Below are 16,036 nucleotides of genomic sequence, written 5' to 3'. Positions count from 1 at the left end.
CACTTACATAGATTAGTAGTCGACAGGACCATATTGATTAGCAGAGGATGGGGGGTCGTGGTGACACATATAGAGTACAGTTTATTCTCCCTGCCTATTATCAGTGACATTTTAACACCAGAGCTAACCATACCGAACATGATGTACAGTCTCAGGGGACTGCAGGCAGAGCAACGACATATGCACACACACACACGCAGAGCCAACCAACAACAACGTAATGGGAGTGATGCCAGACCACAATAATGCATTGTCCGCAAGTCCTGACCTCGCTTGCTTGAGACTCCAGTAACTCCTAGGGCAGCAAAGGGCATCCAGGAATGAATAGGGTATGTACTGGAATAACTCAAGGCCTGATCACTCTCATACAGGTGTCTCTGGCTGCAGCCCAACTTATTGGCAAAAGGCCTTTTCTCATTGGCCAAATGAACAATAGTTGGGCAAAATATCAGAATTGTCTGCCTGTGAAACTGCAGCCTCTGTGTCTGTCTTACCTAACTGGGCCCAAAGCTACCCAGGTGATACTAATTTTTGTACGTTTAGCATGTACATGTATGATGCTTTTCCACTGCAAGGATTTACACTAGTGTTTGGGCTAAAGACTCAGACTTTTGTGTTTGTAGAGAAGCTTTTGTCACATCAAGATGTATACTACAGGATGTGTATTGTGTACTCCCATCAGAAAACAGCCCCATCCTGACCTCTGTAGGAACTGATACAGAGGGGACTGGCATCCTATCTACACTAAGCATAAGGTGACACGTGGACGCGTGATGATGATGTCAGAGGACAAGGGCCTCACTTTAGACTGTGGATTAATTTCGATGGGAAATTGACTAAACTGTGAGACGATGTGAGATACTTGTAGAGATAAGAGAGGGGGAACAACAGTGGAGACACGAGTCGTGTTTATTAGGGCACATATTGGAACACGTTTTCTAAAACGTTTCGCAATGGAAAATAAAAATGTGCGTTTCTTATTGGACAATTCCAAGTAGTTCCTCTCTTTTTCAGTCCGTTTTCTTCCATTTGGTGCCTAATGAACATGACCATGGATGAGGTCAGGGGTCAGAGATCGAGGCTCAGTCTCTCAGCAGTTGCAGCTCTTCTCCCTTGGCTCCACCTCAATGTCCTCTTCGCCCGGGTACAGGACCCCGGTGGTGAGGCCGCTCTTCACCCCATCCCATCCGTCCCTCGTGGTGATCTCCCCCATCTTCATCAGCTCATAGATGTCCCTGCTGAGCAGCTGGAAGGCCCGGTCCACGTTGCTGTTGCACTTAGCCGATGTCTCCACATAGCGGATCCCCATCTCCGCCGCCAGCTGCTCAGCCTCGTCCCGCGTCACCTTCCGGTCCTTGTTTAGGTCGCTTTTGTGGCCAATCAGAATGTAGACCATGTGGTGCGGCAGAATGTGCTCGCTCACTTCCTTGTGCCACTCTCTCACGTGGTCAAAGGTCTTGCGATTGGTCAGGTCGAACACGAGGAGCCCGCCCACTGAGTTACGGTAGTAGGAAGTAGTGATGGACCTGGAAGATGGAGTAGGAGATGTTACAATTCAGCTCTGACCCATAGTGAAACGTGAATTTAAACAATGCTGACTTGAATCTCAGTGTAACTCTGAACCGAACTACACTCATAGCATGACAATAGCTATATAGGAGTTGGCAAAACAGCATAACAAGATCCACGACTCCTTGCAGGTCCAGGGAAAAACATAACTTGTGGCTTACAAAGGAACGATAACTAACAGTACAGACCTGTAGAGACAGTTCATTCATGCCACTGAGAATCTATTTTAGGTGTGTACTGTGACCCTCCTAGGGGAAAACAGTCTTTCTTCCATAATATTCTGTCAGAGACATGCAGGTTTGGCTTCAAGAGGAAAGGGAGATCTGAGAGCAGTCTGCAAACACAGTTATAATGATCTTAGAGGAATTGTATCTGAGACTACAGGCATCAGTGGGGAATGAATTATGTTGTTTACATGTTCTTTTCAACTACAATATTCTGGCTCCTGGATGGCTACTGTACATGTCCGGGCATTGCAGACTAGGCTACAATGAGGCACATTACAACATGTATGTAATAGAGAGAGAGAGACATGCCTGCGGATTTACAGGCCATCTCAGCAGCAACAAACGACACTTACAGAATAACTGGATTTGAGTGTACTCCATCCAAAGACAAAACCTTCTTATCATTGTATTATAAAGGGATATTTAATTAGTGTATTACACAAAACAATATCAAGGTGAGGTTGTTGCCCATCATCAGTGAATGAATGTAACTGATGATGCGCCACAATTTGGTGACTGTTTTTATAATGGAGATTGGAGTAAGGGGCCTCCGTTATTACAGTCATAGGGTAAAACATGACTAACGATGACTGACCTCGTTTCTCTGTGGGTTACTAGAGACAATAAAAACAAATATTTTTCTCCACTGTTATTCACCAAAATTGTAAACCAATCACAATAGATAGCGTGAGGGCTGGTGCGTGTTACTTATTTGTTACAAATCGGTTAATTTATACTGATGGAAATAATGAATTACATGATCTTGTCAACAGATTATTGATAACAGATATAGGCCTAGGATAACATTTATTGTCTACATCTCACCTGAATCGTTCCTGTCCAGCCGTGTCCCACAGTTGAAGCTTGATTTTAATCCCTTGCTCAATGTCTAGCGAACGGGCATAAAAATCCACACCGACCGTTGGATCCGCTACATCGCTGTAAATTCCATCTGTAAACCGTTTCAGCAAAGACGATTTCCCTACGGTCGAGTCTCCGAGCAAAATTATCCTGAACTGATATTGCCACAAAATATCCATGACATGGCTAGAGAGAGACCCACAATGGTGGTGGTTCCGAAACAAAGCTGCGCAGCACGTTGTGTTTACTAAGCCAGTGACTGCTGCTGCCTACTGCCTTCTGGTCAGACAGAGATGGGAGCGCCAGCGAGCAAAGAGCGATAGTGCTGCAGTCATGTGATAGGCTACCTACCCAGATCCATGCACGGGCTTTATTATAGGGTCTATTGCTTCAGAACATCACCATAAAAAGAATACAGCGTCACAGTTATGTTATGACAACTCTACAGCCTTATTGTATTTTATTCTAGCCTATGGGCCAAGGCTACGAAGCGTAATTTCGATAATGAAAATATGAATCGTACGTGAGGCCTATACAGTGTCAAAATATAGTTTAATAGCAGATGATAAGGCAAGATGTTATCTGACTCTCAAATTGGTGTGAAATTCCATTGAGCCTATGCCTGGTCCGTCTATAAATTGCTTATTGACTTGAGATGGCCATGACGGCGTACCATGAGCTGTAGGCGAAACTATTTCCTGCGCTGTACACGAATTGTGATATGCATTGCATGATATTCTTGTATTTGTTGTGTTATGTCCGTTCGAAAGGCAATTTCAATGAAACTGTGGTCGCAGCAGTCATGGAACTGTCCCTGGTGCTGAAATGTTGAGACGGGTTTTTGGCGTCAGTCAGTGCGTGCGTTTGTTGGGTTGTTGACTTTGATCAGTTTAAATCTAGTTTTCACTTAGGCTTGCCTAACATCATTGATTAAAGTAACCACTTTCAACACTATTGGCCTACTAAAAATATACACCTCGATTGCATAGATGTCCTCCAGACCTACACATCTATTTTCAAATCCGGAAGTGTAATTTCCCATTGTTGCCAACTGGTATAGGCATAGGACGTCTGGAATAAATACTAGTGTGTGGGCTTGATCAATCTCAGATGCCTTAATCCAAAAATCACAAAGTGCAGCAATCCATTGATTTGTCTTGTTCAGAACTACATTGACCAGGCGTAATAAATTAGCAATAGCTTCAAGTGAAAATGTTTTTGTTTTGCCTCTCTTCAAACAGGTATTTCTGTTTGGATTTTCATTTTTTTAATCCCGTCTATTTTCGTTGTATTATTTGTTCATTTTTATTGTTAATCTTATGAGTAGCCAATGCATGCATTAGCTATCTAATTTATGCCACATTCTAGCATTAGTAGCTATGTTGATAGCGGTCTATGATTTATGGCGAACGTCATATACCGTCATACATCTCGTCCATGTGACACATGTGGACCAATCGCCAGGTTGTCCCACACTATATAAAGCAATAGAGGGTGCATTTTCTCTCTCTTCAGTTCAAGCTAAATGCAAAGGTGAGTCACCAGCCAAAGAGTTATCGCCTGACATCACCTTTTATATTCAAGTGAAAGCTATTTAACTCATTTGCCAATATCACATGTTTTGGGAAAAGCATGTACTTTAATGTTAAAATGGGCTTTCTGTCGATTTGCTATCGGTTCCTAGAACGGGTAGACTTAACTTCCGTCGGGATCTGCACCTTCCTGTGCTCTCGTTGGCTATATAGCTAGCTAAGTTAGCAACTAAAGTAGTTTATGTGGACCTTGTGGGCAAACTTATGTTAATCGTGAAGTTGCATGTACCATTTCGAAAATGCTTACCTACGCTAGTTCGATACTAATTGTTAGCCAGCTATGTTGGCCTGTGATTTCCACGTGGCGGCTGCTGCTCGCGGCCCTTATTGAAGCCGAGTCAGTACACTCTTCCGGCTGACTCCATCAACAAAGGAGTTATGGTTTGTACCGAAAAGAACAGTGGGATAGAACTGACTTTTTTTTTAGTGAGCCAGCAACTATGGCTAATCATGTCAAACATTGAATAGATGGTTATGATAACAATTGTCACATTTTGTGCAGTGAGTGTAGGCCTACACAGCTAACGTTAGTTTTTTAAGGTTAGCCCTACTGAGTATACCTCATTGATCTCTGCTTCTAGGTGGACACACGATAAACCCTGCTCAGCCCAATATGGCTGCATTGCTACTGCAGAATAGGTGAGCAGTGTCCAATAACTCTGTACAACCCATTCGAAAACCAAGGCACCTATCGAAGCCGTTCCTGCATTCTTGTAGCAGACATGGTCAACAGGATGCCAAAAACAATACTTTCACCGACGGTCGCTGTCCAGTTCGAAAGTAACTGACGCAGCAACATTAAGGGGAAGGACATTCCATGCACCATTGTACCTAGAAAATGTTGCTGTATTGGTCATATGATGGATGAAGTTTTCTAATTGGATTGCTTCCCTATGTCCTTTAAGCTCAATGGTATCTTCTGAGCAGACCTCAGACGGTGGAATAACAAATGGATATGCAGAAGGTACGTTTATGCAGGATGATTTCGAGACGTTTGTCCACCCTTCATTCTGGCTGTGATGAGACACTTGCCCTCACTTAGAGGAGTGCCTCGATGCTGAGAACTTCTTAGTACTCGTCTGAGCCCAAATATATCATTGATTTAAACTCAATGTAAATTGTGTGGTTTTGACTATACAACAAGGTATCTCTATACCTGATCCTAATCTTCTAATGCTCTCTACAGAATTAGTCAATCTGAAGACCCTATAAAATGGGATTCGAATGAACCAGTGGACATTTTAATTGGAGGTAAAACTGATTTTTATTTTAAATCTGTTTTGGCTGTGATGACAAACTTGCCCTCACATAGAGGAGTACCTCGTTGATGAGGATTTATAGTACTCCTCTGAGCCAAAATGTTGTAATGAGAGCAAATTGTGTGGTTTTTACCATGTATTAAAAAAAATGTAGCTGTCTCACCTGACTAAATTTTCTCTATAGGCTTATAACCTCGGATGGCTTGAGAATTAACCACGGAACATTCTGAAGGTAATTCAAAATGTCTGCCTCTCATTCTGGCTGTGACACACTTGCCCTCATTGCAGTGGTAATTTAACCTACCTGGTTAAATTAAGGTGAAATGATAAATGGCGACATTCCAGTATTCAACTTCTGAGCCTGTTTATTGCAAGTAGTAATGAATTAAACATCCATGCTTTGGAATGGAAATGAACCTAGATTGATCATCCCACTAAGGTCACTTTGTTTCTCATCAGGTCTCGTACCAACTGAAATGGCAGCGGTGATGACCAATCACCTTGGGATTGAACAGCCGGTAAGGATTTTTTTAAACAAAGTGTTATCTGGTCGCATGCTATCCTAAGGACCCGGGCTGTCTGTAGCCTCTGGTTCTCCAAGTTCATGCCAGAGAAATGGGGAGTCTTTGACTGTCCTAGCCTCTCTGTGCCTGAGGTAGTCACTCTACTGTCCTACAGATATTTAGCTGCATCTTTGAACCATAGTAATGTTGCTTTGATAGTTCCACCAATGTAAATCCTGCCGTTGGAGCTTAACTTCTCATGTCTGGAGGTACAAGTGTGCCTTAACGGGAATGTCAATCGGGGGGGATAAATCACTCACTTATCTTCAGAGGGCCTGGTATGTTCTGATCAATGCTGATACCTTTTGTGACTGCTGGATGAAACATGCGGATATGGGATTTAAGATCAGAGTAAATCCTTAAATATAATGTGTGTATATATCAAGATGCTAAACTTTATTTCATTTGCAGGTCTTGTGACTGGCATTGACCAATCACACTTCAACGTTGATATACCCGTAATACGGGTTTTAAGGTACTTCTGTTTTGCGTCATGCTAATCAGTCATCTGTGCAGGGTCTGGTGTGTTCTGATCAATGATTGATATCTTTTAAAAATGTGACTGATGGATGAAACATGCGGATATGGGACTGAGATCAGAACAGCGCCTTCAAAGTGTATATGATACATTGTCTCCAGCCACTAAAACATTACTTTATTCTCAGGTCTTGTGAAAAAGTGAGGCCTGTCATACAACAATGGCCTTCTCCTGCCCGCATAACATCCAATGACGTGGGAATTCTACTGACGGCCTGTATGCAGCTGCTGCTCGAAAAATGGATAAGGCTCACATCCTTCCAATGAGTGAAGCTAAATAAGACAATATTATTGGTGCTGTAAGCTCATCAAGAGCCAGGTTGAATGATAGAAAAATATTTCCTCTCCACTTGTAAAGCCCTTTTACTGCAATAAAGATGCATTAACCCTGCAATGTACAGACAATTTCTTGTCAAATATTGGGGGGGGGGCTCCTTAGGACATTCAGTGTTTCGATCTCAAGGGAGTTATCCTGGGTAAAGTCAGTTCCATATGACGGCCTGTTGTCGGGAGCATATAGACATGCAAACGTCTTAATTTAGCCCTTGTCTTGATCCTCCGTTTGGAAAGGGATTTCATTGTTCCTTTCCCTCTGCAAGAAAGAAATTGTGGGAAGAAATGGTTCCAGCCAAATATGCTCCATTTCAAACTTTAAAAAAAGTCAATGCAATTGTGTTACTTACCAGTCACACATTCCTGTGAGATGGAGGACTCAACTATTTCTGAGTCTGGGGTGCTGCTGCCACTCCGATCACTGTATGTGTCCCTACAGAGATGGTATTCAAACAGCATATTGTTACTATACAATGGAAGTTCCAGTAACTGCCTAACATTCAAGGGTCTAGGAATCATAATGAGTGAATATTCGGTTACCGTGGAGACCGACAGCAGCCCTTCTGTAGGTAGCTCTGTAGTTTCCCGGCTGATGCCAGCAGGAGGCCAAAGTAGGGAGGCGATGGTTTGATGGGGCGAGAGGTGAACTCTGGATGATACTGCACTCCTACGAAATACGGATGATCTAGAAATAAAAGCAGAGGGGTTAAGAGCTGTAGGTATAAGCAAACATTTTGTCCACTCATACACATGATCCCGGACACTTACCGTCTAACTCGATGACTTCCATTCGCTCCCCTTCTACGTCTTGACCCACGAAGTGAAAGCCTTTCCCCTCAAAGTGATCTTTCAGCTCTGGGTTCACCTGAGACCGGAAACAAGGTCAGCACACTGAAAAACTAGTGACATGTAGAGAAAGTGACGTGAACATGAACCTCAAAGCGATGTCTGTGTCTCTCATCCACGTACTCAGCATCTCCGTAAAGTCTTCCTGCAATGAAACAAGTATAAAACACAGCAGGTAAAGCTTTTTCCACATCGTTACCTTAGACTTACTGTGAAATGGATGAAAGTTCTAATTAATCTACAAATCTGTTCCCTATAATGAAGCAAAAAAGGGTTTAAAGCTTTTGCAAATTCATTTAAAATAAACAAGTATTCAGACCCTTTACACCATACTTAGTTGAATCACATCCGGCAGCATCGATTCTTCTTGGGTATGACGCTACACGCGTGGCACGGCTATATTTGGGGAGTATCTCCCATTCTTCTCTGCAGATCCTCTCAAGCCCTGTCAGGTTGGATCGGGTTCGAGTCCATGCTCTGCCTGGGTCACCGACATTCAGAGACTTGTCCCGAAGCCATTCCTGCATTGTCTTGGCTTTGTGCTTAAGGTCCTTGTCCTGTTGGAAGGTGAACCTTCACCCCCAGTCTGAGGTCCTGAGCAGGTTTTCATCAAGGATCTCTCTATACTTAACTCCGTTCATCGTTTCCAGTCCCTGCCGCTGAAAAACATCCCCACAGCATGATGCTGCCACCACCATGCTTCAACGCAGGGATGGTGCCTGGTTTCCTCCATACGTAAAGCTTGGCATTCAGGCCAAAGAGTTCAAATGGTTTCATCAGACCAGAGAATCTTTTTTTTTATCATGGTCAGATTCTTTAGGAGCCCTTTGGCAAACTGCAAGCGGGCTGTAATGTACCATTTACTGAAGAGTGGCTTCAGTCTGGCCACTACCATGAAGGCCTGATTGATGGAGTGCTGCAGAGATGGTTGTCCTTCTGGAAGGTTCTCCCATCTCCACAGAGGAACTCTGAATCTCTGCCAGTGACCATTGGGTTCTTGGTCACCTCCCTGACCAAGGCCCTTCTCCTCAGATTGGCCGGGAGGCCAGCTCTAGAGTCGTGGTGGTTCCAAACTTCTTCCATTTAAGATTGATAGATGCCACTGTGTTGTTAGGGACCTTTCAATGCTGCACAAATGTTTTGGTACCCTTTCTACAAGTCCCCAGGTCTGTTCCTCGGAGCTCTATGGACAATTCCTTCGACCTCATGGCTTTGTTTTTGCTCTGACATGCACTGTCAACTGTGTGACCTTATAAAGACAGGTGTGAGCCTTTCCAAATAATTTCCAATGAATTTAATTCACCACAGGTGGACTCCAATCAAGTTGTAGAAACATCAAGGAAGATGAATGGAAATAGGATGCACCTGAGCTCAATTTCTAGTCTCATAGCAAAGGGTCTGAATATTTGTAAATAAGGTATCTTTTTATTATTATTATTATTATAAAATGTGCAAAAAGATCCTAAAATCTAGTTTTCACTTTATCAATGTGAAGTATTGTGTGTAGATTGATGAGGAAAATGTTTTATATAATCAATTTTAAAATAAGTCTAACATAACAAAATGTTGAAAGTCAAGGGGTCTGAATACTTTCCGAATGCACTGTATAGTGTGTGATTACAACAGTGACTTTACTCTCAAAGTTTGGTCTCTTACTTAGTATACTGTTGGTGGTCTTGAAAATGGTCCGTCTCTTTCCCAGCCTCATGGTCCCACCCATCTGCCCAGGATTGTGTTCTGGCATGTCAATCACCTAGAAAGAACCAGTAAGGAATTAGATTTCTTTTTGTTGGCCTTCACGACCAGTAAAAGGGAGGCGAGATCTTATGAAGGTGGAACCTACAACAGGATGCTTTGATTCGGGATGAAACTCTGTAGAGTTGGCATCTTCCCATTCTAGCACATTCCTGGCAAATTCACACACAGCCAGCTGCATCCCTAGACACACACCTGCAAACCCATAGAAGTCAGGTTAAAGCTGCACATACATGAAGGAATGTGAATGGAAAGCTTTAATTCCATCCTTAGGTGTAATTTGTTCCTTGATGTAAAGCCTCCATCCTCATGGCTGCCTGCCACCAATACAGACAATTCTGTACCTAGGAAGGGTTTCTTCTGTTTGCGTGCCCAGTTGATGGCGTGGATCTTCCCCTCTGTCCCTCTGACTCCAAACCCTCCAGGTACCAGGATGCCACTGTGGAGGGAGGAAAACACCATTATCATGAACATAGTCACAATACTGACCCTGTTCTCTACCAGTCCAACTGACCCCCCGTGATGCCATATCTCAGTGTTTCTCCCCGTGTCCCCCCCAGCCAATTCTACTTAATTGATGTATTTAAGTTCAGGCATACCCTATTCAACTGGATGAATCAGCAGTGCTGGTACTGGACTACCGTACATAAAATAAGTAGAACTGTCTGGGGGTACAAGAAGAGGATTGGAGAACAATAACATAAAAGATGCCACAACCCACCGCTAGACCTTCTACCCCGGACCCTACCATACTTACTCAGCACTGCAGAGTTTTTGCCACGCCTCATGGTACTTCACAGGCTCCTCCTTCAGTGTGTTTGGCTCCAGGTCTGCTGAGTCAATATACTGAGAAAAAAAAAATAGATGAGGGGAGGGGGAGACATGAGAATGGGTTGCTATTGACCTGATCGGACGTAGCTTATCCAATACATAACACAAAAATGTCAAACGATTTTATGGAGTTGAAGTTCATAGAAGGAAATCAATCAATTTAAACCAAATTCATTCGGCCATAATCTATGAATTTCACATAACTGGGTAGGGGCACAGCCATGGGTAGGCATAGGGTCACCCACTGGGGAGCCAGGCCAAGCCAATCAGAATGAGTTTTCCCCCCACAAAAAGCTTTAAAGACAAAACACTCCTCAGCAGCCCCCCGGTGAAGAAGCCGGATATGGAGGTCCTGGACTGGCGTGGTTACATGTGGTCTGCAGTTGGATGTACTGCCAAATTCTCTAAAATGACGGAGGCGGCTTATGGTAGAGAAATGACCCTTCAATTCTCTGGCAACCGCTCTGTTGGACATTCCAGCTGTCAGCATGCCAATTGCACGCTCCCTCAAAACTTGACATCTGTGACATTGGGTTGTGACAAAACTGCACATTTTTGAGTGGCCTTTTAATTGTCCCCAGCAAACGGTACACCTGTGTAATGATCATGATATTTAATCAGCTTCTTGATATGCCACACCTGTCAAGGTGGATCGATTATCTATGCAAAGGATACAGGCTCACTAACAGAAATGTAAACAAATTTGAGCAACATAAGCTTTTTGTGCATATGAAACATTCCTGGGATCTTTTATTTCAGCTCTTGAAAAACGGGACCAACGCTTTAAATGTTGCGTTTATATTTTTGTTCAGTATCGTTGACATGGCTGCACAAACAAGTAAGACTTAAACATGAAATCACACATTATAGCAGCAATGTTCTTCAAAATAAAACCTATTCCTGAGGACATCCAAGCCAGAGGAACAGTATAATTTAGCCTTGCTGTGAAATAAACTAAATAGAAAAAGATGCACTGTCATGCACAGGTTAAGATGCTTGTGGACGTTGGGCTGGTTTCCCAGACACCGATTAAGCCTAATCCTGGACTAGAATGCGCTTTCTTCATTGAAAGTCTTTCTTAGTCCAGGACTAGTCTTATTATATGTCCAGGAAACCAGCCAGTAGTGCCTTTCCAAATGTGTAGTTTGTACATGTGTTTTAGCCTGGCTGTGTGCGTTTTACCTTGATATCCAGTTTGTGGCAGATGGCTAAGGCCGAGTGTTCTAGCGCTTTGATGACTGACGCGTAGGAGTCTGTGAACTTCGTGTATTTCCCCACCAGGGCTATAGAACACTGCTCTAGGAGCCTGTCTGACCTGGGATTCAAAAACACCACAGGCTAAGTTATGCCGTGTTCACAACTGAGACCTCTGAAATCTCCAACTTCAGTGTTTTCAAGACAACTGGGAACTTGGAAACTATGACATCTTTCTAGAGCTCTCGACTTGAAGATAACCGCTGTCATGATTTGACCCCCTTTTTCAGAGTTCCCAGTTGGCTTAAAGCACCAATCATCTGAATACAGGTCACTCCATAGTGCTGCAATACAACAGGTGAATAGGCAGAGCAATCAAACAGCATCATTACATACCTCTGTAGTTCTTTATCCAGAGGTCGAACTCAAACTCGGTGGGTCTAAATATGGGCTGTTCAATTCTGGTCCTGGAGGGTCGACACACTTGTTTTTTGTTTCTACCTGGTAGTTAAATTGCACTCACCTGGTGTCCCAGGTCTGAATCGGTCCCTTATTAGGACCGACAATTAACAGCCCAGGGCCCAGTTTCCCAAAAGCATCTTAATCACGGGAAACTGAGCCCTGGTCTAAATAATCGAGCACTACCAGTCCCAGAGACTGCCTGCCCGCACGCCTGTCAGACACACCCACCTGTCAGACATCTCCTTCCACTTAGTGAGCATCTTCCTGGGGCGTGTCTCTATAGGAAGGTCTAATCTCTGACAGAAGTAGCCCACCACCCCCTGGTTCTCCAGTAGCAGAGGCACTCTGTAGATGGACGACACGTCTGCCACGCAGATCACCTGGGAGAGGAGGGGAGAACTAACACTCAGTCACAACTAGAGGCTTCAGTGGTTCTTTATTCATCTTTCCTTGATTCCTCACATCAACCAAGGGGAGATTTATTGGACCTTCTCTAATACAGTTGAGAAGGAGGTGACAAGGTAGGATGTGAGGAATCACTGGGAAGATTTATTGAGCCAGTGTCATTTCATCCTAGTGTGTGACTGTACGATCAGGTCTTACCTGTTCAGGTTCTACATGACAGAACATGGAGATCTTCTCTTTAACAGAGTTCTCCAGGGAAGTGGAGCAGCGACACATGATCTGGAGGGAATTGACAACACAAACACAATTAGCTAACAGACAATCCTTACACTAAATGTACAAATGGACAGAAGTGGTTATGACGGCTTGCTAGGATTAGAAAAAAACTTGGGTTCATTTAAACTCACCAGATCAGGAGACAGGCCGAGTCCTCTGAGCTCTCTGACACTGTTCTGAGTGGGTTTGGTCTTCTGTTCTCCTGTGGCACTGGGCTGTGGGACCAGGCTGACGTGGATGTTACAGAAGTTCTCCCTCTTCACCTTGAACTGGAACTGCCTGAAGGCTTCGATGAAAGGCATGCTCTCGATGTCTCCCACAGTGCCTCCTAGCTGCACACATGAAACAGACATACAGGGAAACACAATTACACAGGAATACAACTAGTAACTACCCACCTGAAATGGCTCCTCAAGTACATATGTCACACTATTATCAAACCAATAAAGGTTCTCTGGAAGTCATTGATCTACCAGTGTTAACCATAATCTTTTACCTCGATGACACAGATCTGAGGCTCCACACCATCATCGTCAACAGGTACTCTGGCCTGACGCATCACCCACTCCTGGATCGCATCAGTGATGTGGGGCACCACTGCAAGGATACACCAAACAGGGACAGTTAGTCTAGAGATGCAGAGAAAGTGACGAGAACTTGATAGCTCATATCCTTCCTTGTCGTCATTGGTTCTTCATAGGATATTGGACTGATGTCAGAACTGCCATGTCACACAAGCTAAATCAAATGCACATCAACTATTCAACAAGGGTCCGAACTCCTGTATACCCAGTCTCTCTCCCAGCATGACTATCTTTCCCAGGTAGTCTCTTCTTCCTGTTGATGACCGATTGGTAGCTCTTCCTCTAACCCCTGTATATACACAGTTTCTACAAGTCATCCCAGCCCTTGTCCCGCACTGTCTTATACTTAATCTTACCCTGTACGGTCTTTCCCAGGTAGTCTCCTTTCCTCTCCTTGTTGATGACAGACTGGTAGATTTTGCCTGTGGTCAGGTTGTTGTCTTTGGTCAGTCTGATGTCCAGGAACCTCTCGTAGTTCCCCAGGTCCAGATCCACCTCACCCCCATCGTCCAGCACAAACACCTCACCTGGAGGGAGAGCAGAGGGACAGCGTTAAAACACCTCACCTGGAAGAAGTCGAGTGGTATGGTTAAACCCCTAGCCAACACGCAAACATGTCACAGAGCGAGGGACAGGATTCTGTATATTTGAATAGGTGTTCATGTCTCCATCTGTATCGATGTTGATCTAGACCAGGGGTATTAAACTCTTACCCTATGAGGTCCAGAGCCTGCTGGTTCTCTGTTTGACCTGATAATTAATTACACACACCTGGAGCCCCATGTCAAAAATCAGTCCCTGATTAGAGGGGAGGGGAACTGACTTCAAGGTCCAGAGTTGAGTTTGAGGGATCAAGACTATTGATGTCGAGGTACCCTTCTGTGTACACAGGACACCAACACACATTCCTAGTAACATGTATTGTATGGCAATAACATTTTCTGATTCTGACAACTGTGCTTGAGCAAAGAAAGTAATTCCATAACAAACAGAGAATAGTACTTAGGAGGCCTCATCATGGCATATAACTGCATTGACAGTGTCGTTTCAACCTATAATAGTTAGTTAGCATTTTCTTCTGTTTCGTGACCCTGGACTCACTATTGTGAACCAAGTTACACAGCATACACACAAGACAGATCTTAAAATCACTATTTCTATAATACAGAACATTTCCTGAACTCACCATGCTCGTACGGAGAGAAGGTCCCTGCATCTATGTTGATGTAGGGGTCAATCTTGATGGCGGTGACACGCAGACCACATGACTTGAGGATGGTTCCCACACTGGAGGCTATGATGCCCTTCCCGATGCCTGAGATGACACCACCAGTGACCAGGATGTACTTCATTGTGGCACTGGGTAGGAGACAATAGTATGGATTACAGTAATGTAGTTAACTGATTCTAGTAGCTACTTGAGGCGGCAGGTAGCCTAGAAGCTGGAGAAGTGCACCAAAAACTGGAACATTTCTGGTTCGAATCCCATGTCCGACTGGGAGGATTCTAGGTATCCTACACCTAGATGCCATCTCCTGCTGTTGTGACCTTAAGCAATAAACGTTAGCCCTGTCTTTTTCATGTCGTGTTGCTCAACCAAGCAGGTCTACCCCTCTGAAAGGCATCAACGTTCATTTTTTTCTAAAATCGGAAATCTAGCTACTCTCAGCGGTTACAACCACCAAGTAAATGCAACAATGTACAACAACTGAGCTCGTTGATAAACATTGCAGTTAGCCAGGTGCAAAGGTTCTAACACAAGTTACCTAACAGTAAAGGTCTTGCAACATATAAAGTAACGTTATCTACAGAACAGTTAGCTTTACTAGCTAGTTAGCTTGATATCCTATTCCATTATCAATAACTTTGAGCCACACTAGCCGGATAGCTAGCTAAACTGAATCCTAACCTAGGACAATGCATTGATGTACCACGCGCCCAAACCTGTCATAATACAGTACAGGGGATGTATAACACGCGGACTCCACGGGAAACAGGCCCGAGGACTCCGTCATAGATAGAACAACGAGCTCTACAAATATTTGACTCCACAAAGTTGATTTTTGTATTATGAATAATACATTTAAAAATTATTTAAAAAAATATTTGACTCAATCGCGTCAATTGAGCTAATCGCAGGCTAGGCTACCTCAGGGCTGCGGTGAAGTTCACAAAGGAAGCATGTTTTTCAACTCACCAAAACGAAATAGTGTAAGGCGCTCAAATGCTAAATATTTGGACTTGATTGATTTTAAATTGTCGATATATATACACATTTAAATTCTTCCTTCAAATCTTGAATAATACTTTAAAAAAGGTGACTTAATTAGAATTGACTATCCATCCACTCCAAGTTCCAACACGTGTTCACTGGCCAAATCTTGTATCATAGCAGTACAGAAAACGACGCGCGACTAAGCCAGAGTAGCCTTGTGGTCGAGGACGCCAAGGTTGCGTAGGATCTGCGCATTCACCACGCTGGAAATGTAAATATTGTATTTTTTTTAAGGGTAGCTATATCAATATGCCAATCGTTATTGCAATTTTTTTGTCTACATTTTTATACTAATTGCATTATTGTGAGTAAAATAGTCAAACGATGTCCGATACAAACCAGCATACGACAATAATGTTTGTACCATGTTTTGTGCTGCTCCCATGTTGCGTTGTTGTCATGTGTTTACTGCCTTGCTATGTTGGTGTCTGTTTTAGGTCTCTCTTTATGTAGTGTTGTGTTGTCTC

At 43.5% G+C, this 16,036-nt stretch overlaps 2 protein-coding genes, 1 long non-coding RNA gene and 5 other non-coding genes across 8 annotated transcripts; 6 read left to right on the top strand and 2 right to left on the bottom strand.

Annotated features, from left to right (window-relative positions):
- Positions 1-891: 891 nt before the first annotated feature.
- On the bottom strand, positions 892-3,110 carry LOC112264619 (ras-related protein Rab-39B). Its single transcript, XM_024441348.1, has 2 exons — positions 2,622-3,110; positions 892-1,526 (listed from the first exon to the last, which is right to left on the bottom strand). Exons 1-2 carry the CDS (start codon positions 2,834-2,836, stop codon positions 1,091-1,093), a joined length of 651 nt encoding a protein of 216 aa, XP_024297116.1. The 5' UTR covers positions 2,837-3,110; the 3' UTR covers positions 892-1,090.
- A 995-nt stretch (positions 3,111-4,105) lies between these two features.
- LOC112264618 lies at positions 4,106-7,006 on the top strand. Its single transcript, XR_002955660.2, has 8 exons — positions 4,106-4,190; positions 4,831-4,888; positions 5,155-5,213; positions 5,436-5,500; positions 5,693-5,740; positions 5,968-6,026; positions 6,483-6,546; positions 6,737-7,006. It is a non-coding gene; the product is annotated as an uncharacterized LOC112264618 (long non-coding RNA).
- On the top strand, positions 4,930-5,065 carry LOC112266246. The gene has a single exon (XR_002955898.1). It is a non-coding gene; the product is annotated as a small nucleolar RNA SNORA16B/SNORA16A family (small nucleolar RNA).
- On the top strand, positions 5,259-5,338 carry LOC112266245. Its single transcript, XR_002955897.1, has one exon. It is a non-coding gene; the product is annotated as a small nucleolar RNA SNORD103/SNORD85 (small nucleolar RNA).
- On the top strand, positions 5,529-5,607 carry LOC112266244. Its single transcript, XR_002955896.1, has one exon. It is a non-coding gene; the product is annotated as a small nucleolar RNA SNORD103/SNORD85 (small nucleolar RNA).
- Positions 5,856-15,699, bottom strand: LOC112264617 (CTP synthase 1). Its single transcript, XM_024441347.2, has 17 exons — positions 15,492-15,699; positions 14,481-14,653; positions 13,651-13,821; positions 13,207-13,307; positions 12,842-13,042; positions 12,633-12,713; positions 12,258-12,409; positions 11,556-11,688; positions 10,300-10,388; positions 9,887-9,981; positions 9,631-9,737; positions 9,444-9,540; positions 7,877-7,932; positions 7,710-7,806; positions 7,482-7,626; positions 7,292-7,374; positions 5,856-7,200 (listed from the first exon to the last, which is right to left on the bottom strand). The coding sequence occupies exons 2-17, from the start codon at positions 14,644-14,646 to the stop codon at positions 7,184-7,186; spliced, it is 1,791 nt and encodes a 596-aa protein (XP_024297115.1). The 5' UTR covers positions 14,647-14,653; positions 15,492-15,699; the 3' UTR covers positions 5,856-7,183.
- Positions 6,059-6,188, top strand: LOC112266259. The gene has a single exon (XR_002955910.1). It is a non-coding gene; the product is annotated as a small nucleolar RNA SNORA44 (small nucleolar RNA).
- LOC112266267 lies at positions 6,600-6,673 on the top strand. Its single transcript, XR_002955918.1, has one exon. It is a non-coding gene; the product is annotated as a small nucleolar RNA SNORD99 (small nucleolar RNA).
- Positions 15,700-16,036: the final 337 nt, after the last annotated feature.

This window comes from Oncorhynchus tshawytscha, linkage group LG13, assembly GCF_018296145.1.
Source record: "Oncorhynchus tshawytscha isolate Ot180627B linkage group LG13, Otsh_v2.0, whole genome shotgun sequence".
NCBI classification, from domain to species: Eukaryota; Metazoa; Chordata; class Actinopteri; order Salmoniformes; family Salmonidae; genus Oncorhynchus; species Oncorhynchus tshawytscha.
Note: the sequence above shows the minus strand (reverse complement) of the source record. Positions and strands in the feature narration are given on the sequence as shown.

Bases quoted from the DNA above. Each gene is read 5' to 3' on its own strand.
- LOC112264619 (XM_024441348.1), bottom strand. From the start codon at position 2,836: ATGGATATTTTGTGGCAATATCAGTTCAGGATAATTTTGCTCGGAGAC. The intron at 1,527-2,621 runs GTGAGATGTAGA...TCCATCTTCCAG, and splicing joins GCTGGACAGGAACGATTCAG to GTCCATCACTACTTCCTACT.
- LOC112264617 (XM_024441347.2), bottom strand. From the start codon at position 14,646: ATGAAGTACATCCTGGTCACTGGTGGTGTCATCTCAGGCATCGGGAAG. The intron at 13,822-14,480 runs GTGAGTTCAGGA...CTCTCCCTCCAG, and splicing joins CTTCTCTCCGTACGAGCATG to GTGAGGTGTTTGTGCTGGAC. The intron at 13,043-13,206 runs GTAAAAGATTAT...TCATGTGTGCAG, and splicing joins CTCAGATCTGTGTCATCGAG to CTAGGAGGCACTGTGGGAGA.